Below are 22,634 nucleotides of genomic sequence, written 5' to 3' on the forward strand. Positions count from 1 at the left end.
TTGTGTGAAAGGAGACAAACATATAAGAAAAAAATTTATACATAAACTTGATAAAATCCTAAGCAGAATAAAATCAAACATTTTTCACTTACTAATAGCCTAAACTGTTATAGTTCAAGCTTGATCCATTCATTTAAAAGCGAAATCCAAAAAGAAACACTACCTTCCACCAACACACCAGAGTCTGCACTGCGTGAGCCACAGTGTTCTCTCTCCCTAGCATGCAGCTGCCTATCTCTGACATGTGAGCATGCGCACAACAGCCAAATGCCGCATCGCTGGAACTGTGAAGCGCATAGTTCTATACAAGGATTTTTTTTTTTTTTTTCATAAACTAGGGGATGGCTACTGACATTAAGTTAAGGATTATATAATATACAATTATAAAGAATTAAAGAAAAAAAAATCTCATTATATTGAATGTTATCAATAATATCGAGTGGAAATAGGGGATGCTGCAGTTCCGCAGTGCCTGTACACGAGCCGCCACTGCTATCCAGTGTTTTATCTGTGTTGCACCTGCCTGTCAGTAAGTGTATTAAATCTCATTCTGGCTACAACAGTTGTGAGAGGTGCCAACAACAGGGAAATTATGATGCCAAAATGACTTCCTGAACTGAATGCATCCTTGAGAACAGATTCAGATTTACGTTAATGGAAGACAGTGATCACCATAAGGAAACAAGTCCTCTGCTCAGTCTTGATGTTGGTCTTGTATCTCAGGTTATGTTAGACCCTATATATATTGTATACTTGAGGGTAATGAGAAAATTATTCCATCTCTGGTTGAAGGATCCACTCCCACCTAGAATTGGTTAACAAAGTAAAGAAAACATTTCATCAAATATGAATGACATTTCAAAACGTATGCCAAGTGAATTTTGCAGGAAACCAGGATCACTGAATGAATTAGACAGGTATAAAGCTACAGAATTTAGAGCCTTTCTTTTGTATACTGGGCCAGTCTGCCTAGTTAACAATGTTCATGAAAACATATACAAAAACTTTCTTTTTTACTGTGTTAGTATCTGTATGCTTACTTAAATCCACAAGACTTAAGAGTAGCTAAGAAATATTTGATTTTGATTTGATAATTAACAGAATCTATGAACAAAAACCCTCCAAATCTGAACAGAAAAAAATAGTGTCCATATACAGTGTTACAGCACAGTGATGGGCCTGTTCATAAGGATGGATCATGCTGCCAGTCTAGATCACTGTATTTACAGAATTTCTGTGTTTGATTTAACTCTGATGACCAAGGCATAATGGTCAATAATCATGTTGGGAAAGTTATGAACATTGTGCAGTATGAAAATGACCCAGATATATATATATATATATATATATATATATATATATATATATATATATATATATATATATATATATATATATATATATATATATATATATATATATATAATTTGTATGAAAATTATGATGATTTGGTTGAAAACAAAATCAGCTCTTGGGATGTACCTAGTGGCACAAGAAAGTAGGACCCTGAAGATCTGTTCTTAAAAGGCCATCCAAAAGAAATATGTATTTTTCCCATACAAGAAGGACAAAATTGCTGCATTGTCATGCAAAGCACCAGTAGTAAACTGTTCAGTAGGTTGTGTGAAGTTGCCCAGTCTTTGAAAGTACAGAGCTTACAAAAAAATATTTTCTTCAAGAAAATCCAAAACACAAAAATTGCTAAGTTTTAATTTATGCCACAGCTGCAATAGAAAGTAGGTGCAGCTTGATGCTACATGGTTGAGTTGGTCTCACATGGGCCTTTCATGCACCTGTGCACAAGGTTCTCATTATCTGTCTTGTTTCTATATCAAAGATACCATAAAGACTATACCTATATTATAAATTCTGGAGATACCTCAGTCCAATATTATGAAAGTTTTTAGGGTCATTCTTTGATCAGCATTTTGAAACTTTTATATTATCTTATAAGGAAAATCACAGGGATAAGAAATGGGCAGGTACACAGTTGTTGCATTTGAAGAGGAAAATGAAGTGAGTGTGGTGCCAAGTGCCTGGATGACAGATGAGGGAACAGTGTTACTGGCCTCTATACCGTAACACAACTAAGCTGACGAAAGCAATAAAGGAAAGGAATTCCCCAACAAACAACGGGTGCAAGTATATAGCAAAAGTGCTCTCCAAATGTGGTAAGTTCTTTATTTTCTCACTTTATTTTTCTGACTTTTCCATACTGGCAAATTTGAAAAGTATACAACTTACTGTAGATCAGTTGAAGTATGCTTGTAATTTTATGAAGCAAATCACCTTTGCTGGGGGGAGCTTTCCCATGAGATGAGCTGCACTGCGCCACAACACCAGGCTTTAAAGACCACAATCACCCACATGACACGAAAATTAGGCTTGTAATGACCATAACAAAATGCCAAAAAAGAAAGCAAAAGCGGGGGAAAGGAGGGCATGTGAAAGCTCCCCCCCCTCCCCCAGCAGAGGTCAGTTCAACTGACCTACGATAAGCCTCACACACTTTTCAAATTTTACGTCATCAAATCCCCTCTGCTGTGGTGAGCATTCCCATGAGGTTTTGAAGCCACTTTGAATATTAAAGTTAGGTCTGCATTGCTTAATGTTGTCCCCCAACTGGATGGAGATAGAAGATTCTTCAATGTGAATCCCGCTAAGCAAGTGAAGTGTTTGTATTCTGGCTGCCTGAGTCAGTGCCATCAACATAACTAGCTTGAGTGTGAGTTCCTATAAAGAAAGTGTAGTACTAAGTGTGTGAAGTACTGGTTGGACATCCCACATCATGGTGTACCGAGGCTTGGGAGGCCGTAGGTTCAACACCCACTTTAAGAATCTGTTCACGAGGGGATGGCTACCTGCCTGGAATCCTTTTACCACTATACCTAATGATGACAGTGCACCACTCGCCATGTTGATAGAATTATAACCCACACCCCCTGTGGAAGGTAAAGGTCAAGACATTTATAATGTTTGGCACAGTGGGATTAAGGAAATCGATGTCCCCTAGACAACAAAAATGTGAACATCTCTTAAGATGTGGTTGGTACTGTTTTTATCTACCTGGCTACCAGGATGCCATGATGGTATCTGCACCCTCCATCTGTATGCCTCTCTTTCTGAGGGACTCCCGGACAGAAGGTATACCATCAGCTGAGTGTGCCTAATGAAGGGGTGCCCTTCCGGTGAGGACGGGTGCGTTAAGACATCCTTCCACTTCCTGATCAGCCTGGGGTGATTGATTAGCATGCTGAGCAGCATACCCATTCATAGGTACGATGTCCAAACTGGAACCACTATCCGCTCCTATATCTGTTCTGCCTGCATTTTCTGCAAGCACCTAGAGATCAATAAGAAAGGTGGGAAAAGATAAGGAAGTGCAAACTTTGCCCAGTTGAGTGAGGAAGCATCAAAGTAAGCTGCTTCTGGGTCAAGTTTCCAGGAGCAGAAAGGGGTGATCTTGTTCAGCCGGGAAGCAAAGAGATCAATAGAAGGGGTGCCATAGATATCACATATCAGCCTAAAAATGTGGACATCCAGTTTCCATGCATGCCTGTTGTTAACATTACAGGAAGCTACATCTGCCATTAAGTTCCCTTTGCCTGAAATACGAGAACAGGTCACCCAAGTATTGTTCACTGCACACCAGTCCCATATTAAAGTGGAGATGTCATTACAGAGTAGTGACTTGGCACCACCCATTTCATTGACATAGGTTACAGCAGTAGTGTTGTCGCAAAAGACTTTAATGTGTTTACCCCTTAACTCCTGGCTAAACGTCTAAAGAGTAAACAAAATTGCATTAAGCTCCAGCGCATTAATATGTAAAAGACTATCCTTCAAAGACCAACTTCCACCTGTAAACTGATTGTTAAAGTTACCACTCCAGCTAACTGTAGAGGTATCTGTGAACAATTCAATGCCCGCAGCCGACAGAAAAATGTCCCTGTCAGTAGCATTAGAGCACCACCATCGGAGTTCTGTCTTCATTTCCTCCGAAATGGTCATCCTAGCATCGAAGTTACCCTGTTCTTGCTTTAATGCAATGATTTTGGCTCTTGCAAGTTTCTTGTAGTGAAGTTTACTGAGCACAACCGATGGAGTGGCAGCGACAAGAAGACCAATGACACAGGCCACTTGTCTAATCAGAGCTTTGTCCCTGCGAAGAAGTACCACTCAACCTTGCACTAAAGACTCAACTCTACGTTTGGGCAGGGAAATTTTCATGCTGTCAATGTCAATAATGTCGCCCAGATATTCAGATAATTTAGTTGGGATCAGAACTGACTGGCTGTCATTGATCCAGAAGCCCAATTCCCTCAAGAGAGCAATAGTATTATGCACATCTGCAAGGCAAGCAGACATTGAACTACTGCAGATAAGGGAATCGTCAATGAAACTGGTGATTGTGTGACCCTTATTCCTCAGAGAAGAGTAAACCGGCTTCATGAGCTTGGTGAATATCATAGGGCCTTCTGATACCCCATTTGGGAGACAAGCGAATTGATAAGTTACGCCTTGCCAACTGAAACACAGAAACTTTTGTTGTTCTTCCGCAATCTTAACTGAATAGTAGGCATGTCTCAAGTCCACAAAAGCAAGAAAGTCACCTGCATTAATGAGTCTGATGGCTTGTTCAGAGTTCTCCATCTTAAAATGTTTGTATAGGATATGAGAATTTAGTTTTTCTAAGTTCAGAACCATCCTATATTCTCCTTTTTTTTTTCACCAGAAAAATGGAGAAGATAATTTGCTCTTTCTGCCTATGCATAACTTTAAGGACCCTAAGCACTAACAATTTATTGATCTCCCCATTAATAATGTCTTGCTCTACTTTATTGAACCTGTACTCTAGATTTCCAAGAAATAAATGTTGAATATCATCCTCATTAATATCCAGATGGCAGTGCTCCACTATGTCCAAAATAACAGGGTCATTAGTAATGGAACACCACTCATGAGCAAAGTACGTAAGCCTTCCACCCACAAAACATTCACTTGCTTCAAGCTGGGGCTTGAAGCTGCCCTGGCTCCTGGCAGTTTTTGAGCAGAGGAAGATCGTTAACCACTCCTGAAGGCCAGCTTCCGAAGACCATAAGGCTGGAACCTTGAAGAGAACCCCTTGAAGTTAGCCGAGGCCCCCAAAAGCTCTTGACCTGCCACCAGGGAATCGCCACATAGCGGGCGGTTTCTTGGATGTAACAGCATTCTTAAATCGAGGAATCTTCACAGATTCCTCAATCTGCTTCACAGACTGGGAGACATCATCACCAAAAGAGGAACTGAGTCATCGGTACCTTCGCTGTACAGAGATGTGTAAATTTGTGATTAATTTTATGTTTCATAATGCAACGTCTTGTTAAATTATTCCTGAAGTTGGCATTGCCCAACAAGGCCAAGGCACTATTGACTATGCCCATTTCATGGGCCACCACTGGGTGATTCTTTTCCTGGGCCACTTTTATCAAGGACTAATAGTGACTTGGTAATAATAGTCGCTGTCCACAGGATATTCTTGTTAACCTCCTTCAAGCACTTTTACCAAGTGCATCCAGGATCTGAGGGTTGCATTCCACTGGGGCATGGTCAGGATAATTGGAAGGCGTCTTTATAGTCACGTCCTCACATAGACTTGTCGTCGTCCTCCCGCAGACTATTGTCAAATAGGAAGTTAACCATGTCTGCTTACTGTCAATCTCGCCCGAAATAGTCTTGGGCAGGTCAAACGCCTTAGCACTTAGCTGCAAGGTGCTATCACTTGGGCCTGGTACAAAATCACCATCAACCTTAATACTGGCCTCTAAAAATCCCAAGAAACTAGCAGGGGAACCCAAGCGAGTCTGCCCATGGGAAGGGCCAGCACCATCACTAACCACTTGAGGCCGTGGAAGGGAAGAGGCAGCAGTCACCACCGGAAATCATGGAGTGGGTGAAGACGAATGTTTTGAGGTGGTATGGACACATGGAGAGAATGAAGAATGAGGAGTCTGTGAAAAAGGTGTACATGATCAAGTAACCTTGAGGGTGTTAGCAGGAGAGGAAGGCCACTTGGAAGATGGAAAGATAGGGTGATGGAGTGTAGCTGCTGGCTCAGTATCGGCCGGCTTGTAGTTTCTGTACTCTATTTTGTAACTGGTTTCTTGTTATGTTCTTATCATGACGGCCCCCAGATAGAGGTTACACTACTGTACTTTGCCATAAGTTACGCTACGAGGTTTGTTTTCTTGTTATGCTCTTATCATGACGGGACCAAGATAGGAGTTCACTACTGTACTTTGCATAGTTTAATGGGGGTCAAGGGGGGTGAACTTGGGAAAAAAACATGGTGTGATGGGCTGAAGGGGTGAAATGGGAAGAAGAAATAAGGGGGGCTCTGCCATACGGGCAGAGTCTTGGTGGCAGCTGTAGAGGCAAGACATGTGTCATTCACCACTCTCCAGCTGTGCCACTGTCATCTCTGCCGCAGAGGCACTAGTTCCTAAACTCTACGGGGCCCCTCTGTCACGTTACATGGAGCCTGCTCAGGGATTAAAGTGATTGTGTGGCATTGTGTGGCATTCGTTACGTTCTACAAGGATCTTCGACTGTTCCCGCAATTGCGTATGTATTATTTACTTATGTATTAATCATACCTATCTGTATCATTGATATTCTTAGATGTTTCTGTGTTTGTTTCGGACCGATGATGTTGTAATGTAGTGTTTACAAATATCCCTATGAAGTGCACGGCTACATTGTATTTGTTGTAAGATTCCCAGTTATTTCCTATCAAGTGATGTACTTATGATAACCTACAGGTTTGACCGCATCCCAGTAAATTGAGAAGTGAGCACAACGCAAGTGGTTCTCAGTCACTCCTTTGCCACACCATAAACGCAACTCATCAATGCGTTTACATGGAGTACCTGAATGAAAGGGGGGGGGGGGTAAGGGCTTAAGCACGCTAGGAGAGAGAGGTGGAGGCTCTTCTGCCGTCGCCAACCCCTTGGGGGATGTTCCCAGAGGGAATGAGGCGTTATATATATATATATATATATATATATATATATATATATATATATATATATATATATATATATATATATATATATATATATATATATATATATATATATATATATATATATATATATATAAGTCTAGGTACACACACACACACACACACATGGATGGATGAGGTTGACAGTTATATAAGTCTGTTTGCAGACGATACAAAATTATTGAAAAGAGTGGAAAACAATATGGATTGTGCAATATTACAGAAAGATCTAAATAAGATATATAAATGATATATATATATTATTTATATAAATGATATATAAATTTTGATGTGGTCTGATATCCTTTATGTAGTATAAATTACAGTAGAAAAATGTGAATGATGCATCAGTGTTGGGATGTAGGAGCTTATAAATTTCTGCTCCCATGATATTTAAGTAAAAAACTGACAAATTTTCCCACAGGATTCACAAGCAAAAGTATTCAGACTCTGAATCAGACTCCAGGAGTTCTGGCAGTACGGTGGAGCTATCACTCAAGTATAAGAAGCTGCCCCTACCACCTGATGAGAGTGACCAGCCACCTCTTCAACGTGCCAATGGAATGGTGAAGAGACCAGCCTTGGCAGCAGATGTTGGTGTTACTTCAGCTTCACACATGACACCACACCTAAGTGCTAGTGATGCAACATTTCAAAATCCAGAGGATAATTATTATTTATGTGTATATATTTAAATACTAATATTTGAAAGAATATGTTTATAAGCTAGTCAAAATATAAATCCAAGTCCAAGATGGTGCAGCAGATGCTGTACAGCAGATGCTGTCATGAACATCAGCTCTGAGGCCAGGAGCACCGGCCCCTTCCAGACACCTTGCCTCCCTCAGTGTAGTGCAGCTGTTCAAGATATGCACTAAATGTTGCAATGACATCATGTGTTCATAAAGTGGAAGCTTTTAAGTTTAGGAAAATGTGGGAAGACACCTTTATTTAATTTTAAGTCACTTGTGACATAGTCAAAATGCTATTATCATTATTATTATTTTTATCAGGTTATATGATGTATACATAAACTGTATATTTATTTGCAAGGATATGCTGTGATTATGGAACATAGCTGTGATGTATTTTCAGTGCATTGATTTGTGAGGATATGCTGTGATCATGGAACATGGTTGTGATGTATTTTTATACTGAAAATTATATTAATAATTTTGCAGAGCTATATTTTGTTAAACTTTGCAATGGCATTTTTTTTTTTTTTTTTTAAGCTTAGGAAGATATGGGAAGACACCACTGGGCATGACTCACAACTTTGTTGTTGGTGTGTTTTCTAATTCATCTTAAGAGCCGCTCTTGTGACCGAGTCAAAATGGGGATGCATTGCTTATGTTTTTTTTCTTCAACCTCATATGATGCATACATAAACTTCATTTAGTTACAAAGATATTATGTGATCATGGAACATGTCTGTGTGATATGTTAGTCTGTATGCTTAAGAGCCATGTATTTTTATACTGAAAATAATTAAAGGTTTTGTAGAATTAAACTTTGTAAACCTTTGTAATCTCTCTCTCTCTCTCTCTCTCTCTCTCTCTCTCTCTCTCTCTCTCTCTCTCTCTCTCTCTCTCTCTCTCTCTCTCTCTCTCTCTCGGTTCTACAAGGTTTGATCAGCATGGTTTTGTATTGTTTCGGTAAATTGTATACTAACAAATGATAATATGTAAACAGATATTAGAGTGTATATATATATATATATATATATATATATATATATATATATATATATATATATATATATATATATATATATATATATATATATATATATAATAAACATTCCTGGTATTTCAACAGAGTAACATGTTATGATATATCTCACTACAGGGAGTGATGATGAAAATGACCCTACATTTAGTTTGGTCGAACTTGAAGAGGAAGAACTTCCACCAGAGGTCACAGAACAAGAGGATGCTGCACCCTAACTCCTACGTCTTGGAGGCGTGCGAAGACAAGATGCAGCACACTGGCGAATTGTTGGAGATGATACCTCTCTTAGAGATCATCCTGATCCTGAATGGTTTGGCAGTATTCCTTTAGCTGAGAAACTTCGCCAGCCAGTGGAGTACTTTAGAGATTTTTTTGATGAAGAGTTTTTAGAGTTCATTGTGACATACAGCAACTTGTATGCAATACAACACAATATAAACAAACCACTGAAGCTGGACAAAGATGAGTTGAAACAATTTTTAGGGACTCTTTCTTATATCCTTGTTCAAAATATCTAACACTAGGCTTTATTGGTGTGGGGTGCTGGAATTTGATTCCATATCCAAAATTTTCAGTAGAAAGCTATGGGAAGAAATAAAAAGCTCTCTACATTTCAATGACAACGCTCAAGCACCTGACAGGAATGACCCCAATGCTGACAAGCTTTTCAAGGTCCGTCCTCTTCTTGACCATTTGCAATCAAAATTTCGCAGCATACCAATGCAACAAATCTGCTGCGTTTATGAAATTATTGTTCCCTTCAAGGGATCATCTATTCTAAAGCACTACATCCCATCTAAACCACACAAATGGGGTTTCAAGATTTTTGCTTTGTGTCATACCACTGGGATCCTGTATGACTTAAATGTTTATGAAGGGCCCCTAAAGCCAGTCCAAGGTGAACCGGATCTGGGTCCCTGAAAAGACCCAGTGTGGAAAGACCACGCTCCAGCAGTCTTCAGACAGAGCATGAAGGAAAGAAAAAGAAAGGTCATGCAACAAAGCCAATTCCAAGTGTTGACATCACAAAAGATGGAAATGGCCACTTGCCCATGATTGTTGAGAAGGATGAAAGACCTTGTTGCAAGTTCCCAAATTGTAAAGGAAGGCCAAACACATACAATTGCAAATGTAATGTTGCACTCTTGTAGTGCCGGGACGTAATATTAAGCTAATATAAGTAATATTAGATTAATATAAGTAGAATTAAGTTAGTATAAGAATTATTAGTAAAATTTAATCGCTATTACATCATGCATACATCCCCGAGACATACTCGTACAGACAGCATGTTGGCGCCCGCGGAGAAATAGATGATCGATCTTCTTTGAGTAAAGGCATTATTTTCATACAAGGTATTAGCTTGTAGTTAGAAATTTTCACCTTGCTACTTAGAGGTACAAAATACTCCAGGTCATGATATGAGTAAAGTAATGTAAACGTTTATTATACGGCTGAAACCATTATATTTGCGAATTACCTTGAAGAAGAATCTGAAAACTACGGGGGGGGGGGAGAGGTTAGTGGCGAGGGAGACGTCGGCCTGACTCCCGCTCAGAGAGGTCTTGCCCTGCTTACTCTACAGGTTATTCGCTCTAAGTTTGAAGTAATTACTATTCATATTTGTAGATATATTTTCTTATCAGTACATCGCTCAGACGGGTCTTGGCTTGCTTACACTACAGGGAAGCTAGTGGAGGTAAAGGAAGTCTGTCTATGCGTCCCTCGTGTGTGGTTATACTTAATAGTGTGAGAACGGGGTGTTTAGTTCACGAATTATTAAGGTTGTGCAGTATTTCTTGGTATCATACAGGGACGTAACCACCTGGTTCGGTCCTCGGAATGCTGATTAGGATGTGTTATACCAGGGTTATAGGAAAATGTAGTAAGGAGATTGTTTATTCTTATTGTTGCGCCCACCCCACTCCGGGTGGGCGTGTTATCCACACGGGCACTATTTCCTAGGTTTATTGACAAATCCTCCGCAAGTACACTGCTTTACAAGTTCAAAGGGGCACCACAAGTCACCCAGGGCACGACAGGCACTCAACAGGCAAGGAAACGCTTCCAAAGCAGACAAGCAAACGCTCACTTCCTCTCAGGCCACGCATCTCCGCTCTCTCTACCTTCCCGCCTCTCCCAGTGCTGCCACCTCCATCAATGCTGCCACCTGCACCCATATAACCCTGGTGTAACATTATATATGTAAACACCAGTGAATTATTTTCCGAGTCACGTGCGTGAATAATACCACCCTCGTCAGGTGAATGAGACTATACTCATGTAATACCCAAACATTAATGCCCATTATTTATATTTGTGAATGTGTGAGGTGTTGTCAATTGATTAGTTCGGCCAGAATTTACACTACAAATCTTCAGCGCTAATAAAAGGATACTTTATGCTACCTGATGTAATATGAATGATGTGTGAATTAGTATTAATGCTACCACAAGTGAAGGAAAAATAAAGACCATAAATCAGCGAGTGTAGATATTTCCTTACCAACTAGTTAGAAAAAAATAGATAACTGACTTTCGAGTGACGGAGAGGGCATTACACTCTGCCTAAACAAAGAAAGAAATTGTTTCCTTGAGTTTCACACAAAATAAGTACTTTATAAAAAAAATGAAATCAATTCTAAATGGCTGTGTATTATAAATTGTACTATGTATTGTTTGCAAGTTATTTGTAGTAAAGTTGTGTTATTTTCTAAGGAACATAGAGGCACAATGGTTGCCGTACTGCTAGTGACAGCATCGCTATGTTAGTTCCTGCCCGTTTTTTTTTTTTTTTTCTAGGTTATTACATTATCTTACATAAATATTTAGAGTAAACTATGTCTCTACCGTATGTCTATGTCTGACCCAATAGCCTGCATTTTTTTTTTTTTATTTGATTAAAGAAGGTGAATGAAGAAGAGTTTGGACAAGGAAGGTGTATAGATAGAAATGGAAAGACTGTAGAGAGAAAAGACTGTGGGCAAATCACATTGCTATTTTTTATATAGGAGGTTTTCTGTCTGTGTCTGCATCGGTGGTTCAGTCATGTGTCAATAGCCTGCAGCTTCTTATCTCATCTATTTATTCCTTTTAACTTATCTGTAAATGTGGCAACTCATCAGACGCAGACGCAGTGACATTAGTCACAGTACAAACTTCACAGTACACACCCTCACTGGTGAGGAGGGGAGACAAGAAGCAGACGTGTCTGAGGAATACGTTGTTAATTTTTACTCCTGCCCTCGGCCGATGTCCATATAATATTACATACTGGTGTAGCAAACTAGCGAAGGCGTACAGGGAAGAAACACTTGTTACTGTAATAGCTTTTGCACAGGTAAGAGGTGAATCTGAACATCTGTGAAAGGTAAGATAACAGTACAGTGAGATGGCAAAACAAACAACTTTAACAACAGATGAAAACCAGGTTGTGGGTGTTACATGAACTCTTTGTTGTCGCTCAGGGATTTCGAGGACGAAACTTTTTGTTTCGTATATATATATATATATATATATTTATATAAAGAAACCTCGAAATTTTAAGGAGAATGCTAATAGTGCAGACATGGTATTTCGTGTTGTCAGGCCCCCCCCCATTCCCCCCGGCCCCTCCAACCCCTCAAGCAACCTTGGGGGACTGTGGAGGATTTTTTTTTTTTTTTTTAATGGAAGGGGTGGAAGAAAATGAGTGAAATATGGGCTTTCTGAAATTTAAGGAACTTTACCGTAATATTTCGAATTTCCTTAACCTAATCTAACCGCGGAGGGACTGGCCCCCCTGTACCGCCCCTTGCTATAACGGGTATAATTGCAGTTTCCCCCAATAAACTGCACGTAAGTATGAAGTGTCTCACGGTCTAGATCACACTGCTAGGACCATTTCTAACGCCATATTACCTTGTCGCACACGAATAATGTCGGGACGGAATTTCAAAGATTTACCTCAGTTTTTTAGGTTAGGATAGGTTAGGTTTGGATAGGTAAGATTAGGTTAGGTTCGGTTAGGATAGGTAAGGTAAGGTTAGGATAGGATAGGTAAGGTTAGGTAAGGTTGTTACCTTAGCTTTTTGGTTGTGTTCAAATATACTAATGGTGGGGGTTCAAGGGGGCACAGCCCTCTGGTTATAATAAGTTTTTGGTTTCCTACATTTATAAAATTTCCTTGACTTCTAGGGAAATTTCCCTATATTTTCAAAGTCTATATATCACTCGTATGTGCGCCCCCCAAAAAAAAACCCCGGTTCCCCACAGGCCCCCAAGCTTGCTGGAGGGGTTGGGTGGGTGTGGGTATAGATTGGGGATATTGGGTGAAACTGTAAATTTACCCTAGGACGTTAACCTAACTAGGCAGGGGGGCTACACCCCTTCTGCACCTTCCCCGCTAGGACGTTAATTTAACCTAGCATAATCAAGCCCAGGGATTCTCAACCTGTTGCAAGCTGGGCTCCCAAAGCTGATTCAGTGCAGTTGGGGTCCCTCTCCTCCCAGCATTACACACTCAACCCTCTCCCCAACTATGTCACCATGAAAGATATATAGAATCAGATAGATAGATGGATAGGGCATAACAACTGCATTTCCTTTGTACTCATAGCCAGTGAGTCCATGATTTTCCGTGATTTTTTTCCCCCTCCCGTCCTGTGCTCACATCTCCCTGTGAGAGTGTCTGCACCACCCAACCCCCACCCCCCAAGCTGAGAATCACTGATCTAATGTAATGAGGGACCTCAAAAATTTGTGGAGATTCTCAGGGTGATGGAGGTGATAGAGTTCGGCAGCTTCCTTATTAAACACATGGAACCTCTTCTTTACGTCTTTACGTACATCGCATCTTAAACATTGCTTTTGCTAAGTATCTCACATAGTGTCTTTTTTTTTCTGCCAAACACTGGCACTGTTCACTTCATCTCCCTCCACTGGCTAGCCCATATCAGAATGCCTGACACATCTCAACAACAAATGAAAAGTGTAACTGAACCTACTGTGGAAAGTTGTAATTGGTGGCCTCATGAATGGTCTCACAAGTGGCCTCATGTGTGGCAGCGCGTGATTGGAGAGATCAACTGTAAAGATACCATGAAATCTTAATATGGCACTACCCACAAATCCCAGTCATAAAGAAAAGAAAATAATTTCAGTGATTACTCTGGTGCAGAGCTCACTGGACTTCAGAAAATGTTGAATTTCTCCACACTTGAGTGCTATTACAACCATACCAGACCTTTTTTTTTTTTTTTTTAACATTTATGGCAAGGTCACCAAACCTACATGACATGTGAGTTTCATGCCTGTATGTAATAAGGATGTGATATTCAGATTAACCAAAAGTTGCTGCCAAAATCCCCAGACCATCTACCTCTGTACAATCCACACTGATTGAGGTCATCATGAGAGCTCAGCCTTATAAGAATGATTCAAATAAAAAGAAGGAACTAGACGATCTGGTTATCAGGATAATAGTGGAAGATTTACAACAGCTATATGTCATGGAGAACAAAGGGTATAGAAACTAGTAAATGCACTCAACCCCAGGTGACTTGCCAAGCTGCAGAGAGAGACAGGAAGGACTCTCTTATCCTCTGTTTACAACACAGAGGTAGAGTCCATCAACAGCTAGAGAAAGCCAAACATATCTTCCTAACAACAGGTCTACGGACATAGCAACAAACAAAAACATTTATCACAGTGATAGCTCATTACATATCCCCAAAGTGGATACTCAAGTCTGTTGTATTTGATACTCTTCATATGGTTAAGTCTCATACAGCAGATGATATTGCAGAGGAGTTAGGGAAAAAATTTACAAGAACTCCTTAAATAACATTCTCCATCCCAACCCCCCATTTCCCCAACAAGCTTGGGGAACCTGTAGGGAATTGGAGGTTTGGAAGGGGGTAAAGCAGAGAGCCAAATTAAGGTAAATTTGGACATTCATGAAAAAGTCTAAGGATGAGATGCCATGTTTTGACAAGTGGAGAAATTTCTAACCTAACCTAGGGGGCTTTGCCCCCCCACTGGACCCTCCTTAAGGACACTAACTTAAACTAGCATTACCTAACCATTGGGGGGAGTCTTTGCCCCCCTTGGGCCCTCCTTTAAAGACACTAACCTAACCTAACCTTAGATCCCTCCTTAAGGATACTAATTTAACATAATCTTATGGTTGTTTTAATTTAACATTCACCAGAAGGAGAAGTGCTAGTAGAGTACAATGAACCATGAGATATCAGTGCATTAGTTCAGTATGGTTATATAATGCTGCAGCTGCTTTGAGGAAAGTGTGAAATCTTTTATTGGTATCTTTGTGGGCCATGATAAACATTAACCTCACCAAATAACCAACAAAGTGTTTCTGCTTCCTTCCATAACGTGGCAATTGACTCTACTTCCCTCCACAATCGCTCCACTTTCATGTTGGGATTGACAAAATTTACAGAATGATTGACAGACAGATACTGGAAGTCACTTTCTGTCAGGCAGTTATAAGCTTTTCAACAATCCAATATGATGGTGGTTCCTGGCTCAATTTTGTTTTTTATTATCTCAAGAAGAATGGTGGTCTCGCTTCTCCACCAGAACCATGAAGCAGGTTTGGGTCTCTCGGCACACCCCACCAAACACCCACTGGCCTTCTATGAGTTTCATAACACTATATTTCCTTTTCCCAGACTTGCTTACCATCATTGGCCCCAATAACTCTCGGGAAATTTTTTATCCTAAAGAACTGTTGTGCAGTTTTTCTTAATCAAGGTATGTAGGAGGCATCCTGACTTCCTGCACTGACATGTCACTTGAAGACGGTGCAAACAAGCTGCAAGATCGTGCTGATGTTTTCTTGTGATGGTCCTGAAGGCAGATTATAAGCCATTAACTTTCATTTTATTTATTTAATTATTTTCTAAATTAAAAAAATAGCTATAAAATTTGCTATAGGCAAAAAAATCAACTACAGGAATTGATTGATCTTCCTAAATTAACACTTGTTAAAATCACTACAATCATATCCATACACAAATCACACCTGCTGTCAAGATTTTTTGCTGGCAAGATTTTGCTGGCAATGTAGTCTTCTTCTTCTGCAGCTGCTCCCATGTTCATATGGGGTCGCTGTTCCTCACTAGTCTTCTCCACAAGGCTCTGTCCCCAACCTCCTCTCCACTCAATCCTCTCTCCCTCAGGTCCTCTCTAATGCGATCCTTCCACCTTTTCTTTGGTCTGCCACGTTGTCTTCTTCCCTCCACTTCCATATCCAATATCCTTCTGCTGACATACCCTTCTCGCCTTTTGATGTGACTGAACCATCGCATTCTCCTTTCTTGTACTTTCTTTGTCACCTCTGTTACTTTGGCTGTTCCTCTTATAAAATTGTTTCTCACTTTATTACTCCTTGTCACCCCAAGCATCCGCCTCATCTCAGCAACCTCCAACTTATTCTCCTGTGCTTTCTTTATTGGCCACGTCTCCACACTATATAACAATGTGAGTCTAACCACCGATTTGAACACTTTCACCTTTACTCTGGCACTAATTTTTCAGTCACAGAGCACTCCAGTTGTTCTTTTCCAATTCTTCCAACCCGATTGGATATGGTGAATGATCTCTCCATCCAGGCTGCCGTCTGCTGATATATGAGAGCCCAAGTATCTGAACTCCTTGACACTCTTTAACTTCATATCTTGCATCCATACTTCGCTCTCCTGTCGACCATTGATATTCAGATACTCTGTCTTCTCCCTGCTAATTTTCAAAACTCTCCCTTCCAATGCTCCTTGCCATCTCCCCAACTTTCTACCCCATCTCTACTTTCATCCACCAAGACGATGTCATCTGCGAACAACATGGTCCATGGTGCCGTCTCCTTCATATTTTGAACACTATCATTCATGAGTAGGTTGAACAGATATGGGCTCAGAGAAGATCCCTGGTGCAGACCCACTCTCACACAAAACTCTCTTGTTCCCACACTGCTCCTTACCCTCGTCCTTGAGCCTTCGTACATGTCTGGATCACTCTCACATACTTCTCTGATGCTCCTTTCCTTCTCATACTAGCCCAAACTTCCTGGCATGGTACTCTATCATAAGCTTTTTCCAAATCAATAAAAATAAGGTGTAACTCTCTTTGCTTCTCCCCATACCTCTCCAGTAGTTGTTTTAGTGCAAAGATTGCATTGGTAGTACTTATTCCCAACATAAATCCATATTGTTCGTCTCCCACCTGTGTTTCCCTCCTTACTCTTCTCTCAATTATCCTTTCATACAGTTTCATTGTATGCGACATTAATTTAATTCCTCTGTAATTTTTACAGTCCTGTATGTCTCCTTTCTCCTTGTATATTGGGACAATATCGCTGCATCTCCATGCATTTGGGATTTTCTCCTTCTCATAGATCTTATTTACCAACCAACTCAGCCACTCAAGTCCTTCCTCTTCTAAACTCTTCCACACCTCTACAGGTATGTTATCCGGCTCTGTTGCCTTCCCATTGTTCATCTTCCTCAGTGCTTGTTTGACTTCCTCCCTTGAAATTGCTGTTGTTCTGTCATTTGGCTCCCCATCTTCCAACACTCCTCTTGGGTTTTCCTCATTCAAAAGTGCCTTGAAGTATTTCTTCCATCACTCTCTTATTTCATTGTCATCAATTAGAACTCTTCCTTCCTTATTTTTAACCTGCTTGATATGCGTAAAATCCTTTGTTGACTTCTCTCTCTGTCTTGCTAGTGCAAATATCCTCTTCTCATCTTCCCTGGTTTCCAATTTATTGTACATGTCTTCCCTTGCCCTAGCTTTCGCTTGTGCTAGTGACCTCTTTGCTTCTTTATTTGCTTCTCGGTAGGCTCTTTCTGCTTCTTCATTTCCCATTCTGTCATATATTTTCTTTGCTTCCTTCTTTGCCTTAACTTTCTCTCTCACCTCATTATTCCACCACCAAGATTCCCTATCCTGCGGGGGGTCCTTGCCTGATGCTTTCCCACATACTTCTTCCCCTATCTCAATTAGGTGCCTGCTGTTTGTTGTCCACCATGTGTCTGGATCTTCAGCTTCTACCATCCTGTCCAGCACTTTGATTTTAAACTCCGCTTTCAACTCATCCTTCAATATCCACCATTTAATTCTCGATGTTTGTTGTTGTCTACCCCTTCTTTCCTCTTTCATCTCCAAGTCTATCACAATCAGCCTGTGTTGAAGTGCAACACTTGCCATTGATAACCTTAAAATTCATTATTTCCTTCAAGTTATTTCTCCTACACATTAAGAAATCGATCTGACTTTTTCTTCCTCCACTGCGATATGTCCACATCTGATTTTCTTGTTTCTTATAAAAAGTATTCAAGATTGCCATGTCAAAAGCCACTGCAAAATCCACCACCTTTTCATCTTCTTCATTTCTCTCTCCCAGACCCCATCCCTCATGTATTCTCTCAATAACATTTCTATTTCTTCCCACATGGCCATTCAGATCACCCCCAAGGATGATTCTCTCTTCCTCACCCATCCTGGTGATTTGTGCATCCTCTTTCTCCTCAATACTACAGCCGACTTGTGGTGCGTAGGCACTGATGATGTTAATTGTGACTTTTCTATACATTAGCTTAATGCTCATTACTCTGTCACTACACCTGTTTACATTCACAATGTGTTTCTTCCACTCAGCATCCATTACCACTCCCACACCCCCTCTTCCTTCCTTGTTTGCTCCACTGTAAAAGAGCTTGTACCCATCTCCCAGTTCTCTGGCCTTGTTACCTTGCCATCTGGTCTCTTGGACACAAAGGATGTTGATTTTTCTCCTCTTCATAACATCCGCTACTTCTCTACTCCTTCCTGTCATGCTCCCCACATTTAAGGAACCAATTCTTTGGGCTATCTTCTTTAGCTGTACCCACCCAGGACACGGTAGCCTTCTCCCACTTATTGCAGCAGCAAGGCAAGGCTCCTGCCCGTCGCATGCAGGGGACGCCCTAGCTGTATTCTTATACTCTTGACTTCGCTCCATGGTTTTGGCACAGGTTTTTACAGCTGGATGCCCTTCCTACCGCTAACCCTCCCCATTTATCCGGGCTTAGGACCGGCAATTCAACCTGTTAACATCCAAACAGTCAATTATCCCCAAAAAATTTAAGATGAAACGACCAACCTATGAAATCACATCACAATAAGAAAATATAGAATGCATCATTCAGTAACCAAACCAGGAAATCACATCACAATAAGAAAATACAGAATATATCAGTCAATAACTAAGTGTATGAATCAACCATAAAATTTACCTGAACTCAATACATGAAAGTAGTTGCACGAAAATAGTCAAACTCACAACATGGCCGCACCATCTTTCGACACAAGACCTGAATAACATCAATTAGTCACCATAGGTCTCAAAGTGATAAACAAATGGAGACAGGACAGCACTACTGAAATGTATATTATAATCCTAATAACTACTTGCATATGATGCACCGTCTCATCACAGGTATAGAACTGACATAAAATTCTCCACCAGAACCCACCATATGTTTAATTTATCTCACCCTCTCATTGCTGGAATAATTATTGATACCTGTACAAATTAACCCTGCTACTGACCCAAACCTGAATATCATTGCATAAAGAGACAAAAGAGATATTTAACACAAAATACAAATCCTGGACATATCTTTGACACGTCTGCATGCTGCCTTAGCTGGGCTCCTCTGAGACCCGGAAACAACAATGCCACATCATCAGTCACTGCCTCTATTCAGGTGAAGTAACACAACCCTAAAGATTAAACCTAAACATGTATGAAGATTTATGCACTGAATCCCTAAATTTCCCTGCCTAATACATTTTATGTAATTCAATAGTCCAACATAATTACCAAGATCGACAAAGTTGTAACTTAAACACCACAATACAACCCATAAATAAACCACGCATAGGTGGTTTCACTTATTCAGTAATGCTTACATATTACATACAGCACAGACCTTACATAGAAATAAATTTCTAATATATTGTGATTTTTACTATAATCACAATACAGTTAGGTTTGGTAAGATTAGTAGCTCTTGGATGCATATTTGGTTACTAACTGCACCTAGCTCACAGTCAACTATGCCAGGACTGCCCCTCCCTCATTCCTCCTCATTAATCATGCACTTACATAATTTGAAGCTAGGAACTAATCTGGATTACAATTTTATAAACTGGCATTCAGTTACTTTGCCATAATGCATTTTATCCTTGACACTTAAATGTTATTCCCCACATTGAACATCAGTTTATTCACCCAGAAAAGTTATTTGTAGGATATTGTGCAATTTAAGTCTAAAAAAAAACAAAAGTGGTATTTGTCTACAGTCTTTTCCCAGCCCTATTACATGTCTATTCCCTTCCATTCTTTCACATATATCTCTTGATACACCTTATATTTCTATTTTAAGTTAATGTAAAGGTATATGCAAAAGTATGTACAATAATGGACCAGTAATAAGGCTTGTGAAAGGACTCTAGACAATTGCCAAATCACCCAGCCCTGTGCTGAAGCATGCAACACCAATATACATAGGTATCTTACCAGCAATGTCTCTGATGACATTTTGAAAGGAGCCACTTGCCAATAACCTCAGAGCCAGCATAACCTGGGTGTGGGTAGACAGTGCATGATTACATTGAGTCCTCCTTTGCAGCAAAAACTCCAACTCCTCAAACATGACTAGCAGCTCATGTCAAGGAAAGTGATATTTGAGTATAAGCTCATTATGACTCAATGACAGAGGGTCAAGTCGACCTCTAAAGCGCCTCTCAACCTCCTCAACGCATGGTCATGCCAAGATGATTCCCATTGTAGGTAGGCAGGGGAAAACAACACACTATGTGGTGGTGGGAGCAACTGCTTGTGTGAATGGCAGAATTTGCCTCATAATCTTCAGCCTTATTTTCAGTGTTCCATGCAAGATTTCATGTTGCAAATCAGGAAATTGTGCTTCCTTGGTTTTTAAGCTTCGAAACAGTTAAAAGAAGGTCATTTTGTGCACATAAATATTTACATGAGAGATGGTGACCTCTTAACTCCACCTCAGTAGGTGGAGTTGTTAGCGACCAGTGGAGAGCATAGATAGTGACCACTTAATGACCTCCGGTGCATTTGTAAATGCCGTTTGTTGCTAGGAGGTTGCTAATAGCAATGCTCACTGGTCATTAAGTTTTGTGAATCTGGTCCCAGCAGCACAATCCTGGCACTCACACACTGCTTCTGCCTCAGTCTCACACCAGCAGATGTTATTAGAGGTTGTGGCACTCCTGACCCACTCACCACCAATTTTATCGGATTTTTGCCAATAAGATTGGCACAAATTGGGGCTTCACCCCAATTGGTTCAGTATAATGAGAATTTATTAATATTAATTATAATGTTAGTAATAATAATATATATATATATATATATATATATATACACACACAGACACACATATTCTCCCTTTCCAAACAACTTGGTTTTCGAACAAAAATTTTAATTCGTAACTGCTTTGGTTGCTGTACCATAATTCAGTTTTCAAACAAAGTTACTTGATTTCAAATACTACAAGATGTAGCAAAAGCTGCCATTTATTACAAATTTATAGTTTATAAATATTTTGTTTTTATATATCTGGAGGAGAGACAGAGGGTAAGACAGTAATTCAATCTTTTAAGTAAGTTAAATGTGATCCCATTGAAGAAGTTGAAGAATTTCAATGTAAACAAACAAGATTCAGCACTCAGGAGTAATCCCAAGCCTCCTGTTGCTCTCTTTCTCTGACCCACAGTGCCATCACTACTGCACAAATGCATTTTCCCAGTAGCTTTTCCTAGCAGCAAGATGCCTAAGTGTTATGATCATCTTCATTTTGGCAATGAGTGGGTTGCTCGTCTCTGTGTCACTCTGTAAGGCTTCCCTCACTTGATTGGTGACAAAGAGAATACCTGCATGATCTAAACAGTATCTTTTGATGAGTTCTGTGTCACTAAGTTCATTCAATATATCCTTTCTGGATAAAAAATTTCTAAGCTGGAGATGTTGTGGAGCAGCCATCTTAGCAGTGGGAGTGTCGGTCATTACACGCTAAGACGTCGTGGACCGGTGTCTGAGAACAGATTAGTCTATTTTACATTAATTCCTATGGGGTTTCGGTTTTCTGACATTTCGGATTTCGAACAACATTCAGGAATGAATAAAGTTAAAAAAAAAATTGAGGTCCCACTGTATGTTTGATTTGATTTTTTTCTTTTTCAGACCATGGATAAGGTAGTAAAGGAATGTATGGTGTGTCAAACCACATGGGATAACAAACGTCATCAGCCAGTGGCATTACCTGCTTGTGGACACAGTTTTTGTAGGCATTGCCTCATAAAGCTACGTAATGTCAAGGAAGTTGTTGAGTGCCCCATATGCAGGTTAGTAACATTATGTAATATCACATTTTAATATGTATATCTGTGAAATAGTATCAATTCAGTCAGTCACTTTTTTTTTTTAATTAATTTTCATAGAAATTATTATTTTTTTTAATAGTTTTAAACAAAATGCCTGGCAAGCCATGTCTCTGGAAAAACAATGCTAGCTCTGCTATCTGACAGTGGCTGCCTTGTGTCTACCTAGTTGTGCTTTATGGGGAAAAGAGCAGTGCTCATGCTATCCCACCTCCATATCTTTTAATATCCAACTTAGCTGTGAATTCATGTATAGTTTTGGCATTTACTATCTCTTCATCCAGACTGTTCCATACATCAATACTTCTATACAGGAAACTATGGTTTTTGACATCTCTTGTACAAACACCCTTCTTCAGCCTCTTTCCATGTCCTCTAATATCATGTGTATCCCAAAACATCAA

General features: G+C 40.0%; 2 protein-coding genes and 1 long non-coding RNA gene across 3 annotated transcripts in view; 2 read left to right on the forward strand and 1 right to left on the reverse strand.

Moving 5' to 3' along the window:
* The window catches only part of LOC135112271 (uncharacterized), a 37,860-nt gene extending 23,400 nt beyond the window's left edge, over positions 1 to 14,460 (reverse strand). Inside the window, exon 1 of the mRNA XM_064026559.1 lies at positions 13,758 to 14,460. The gene's annotated coding sequence lies outside the window, so the exon portion shown is untranslated. The remainder of the gene's footprint in view (positions 1 to 13,757) is intronic.
* LOC135112273 (uncharacterized) lies at positions 456 to 8,309 on the forward strand. The gene is made up of 2 exons (XR_010274251.1): positions 456 to 529; positions 7,467 to 8,309. It is a non-coding gene; the product is annotated as an uncharacterized LOC135112273 (long non-coding RNA).
* The window catches only part of LOC135112272 (uncharacterized), a 75,320-nt gene continuing 64,514 nt past the window's right edge, over positions 11,829 to 22,634 (forward strand). The window contains exons 1-2 of the mRNA XM_064026562.1: positions 11,829 to 12,112; positions 22,034 to 22,194. Of these exons, the coding sequence (XP_063882632.1) occupies positions 22,037 to 22,194 (158 nt within the window). The 5' untranslated portion in view covers positions 11,829 to 12,112; positions 22,034 to 22,036. The remainder of the gene's footprint in view (positions 12,113 to 22,033; positions 22,195 to 22,634) is intronic.

The sequence above is a fragment of the Scylla paramamosain genome, chromosome 23 (assembly GCF_035594125.1).
Source record: "Scylla paramamosain isolate STU-SP2022 chromosome 23, ASM3559412v1, whole genome shotgun sequence".
Classification (NCBI taxonomy): Eukaryota; Metazoa; Arthropoda; class Malacostraca; order Decapoda; family Portunidae; genus Scylla; species Scylla paramamosain.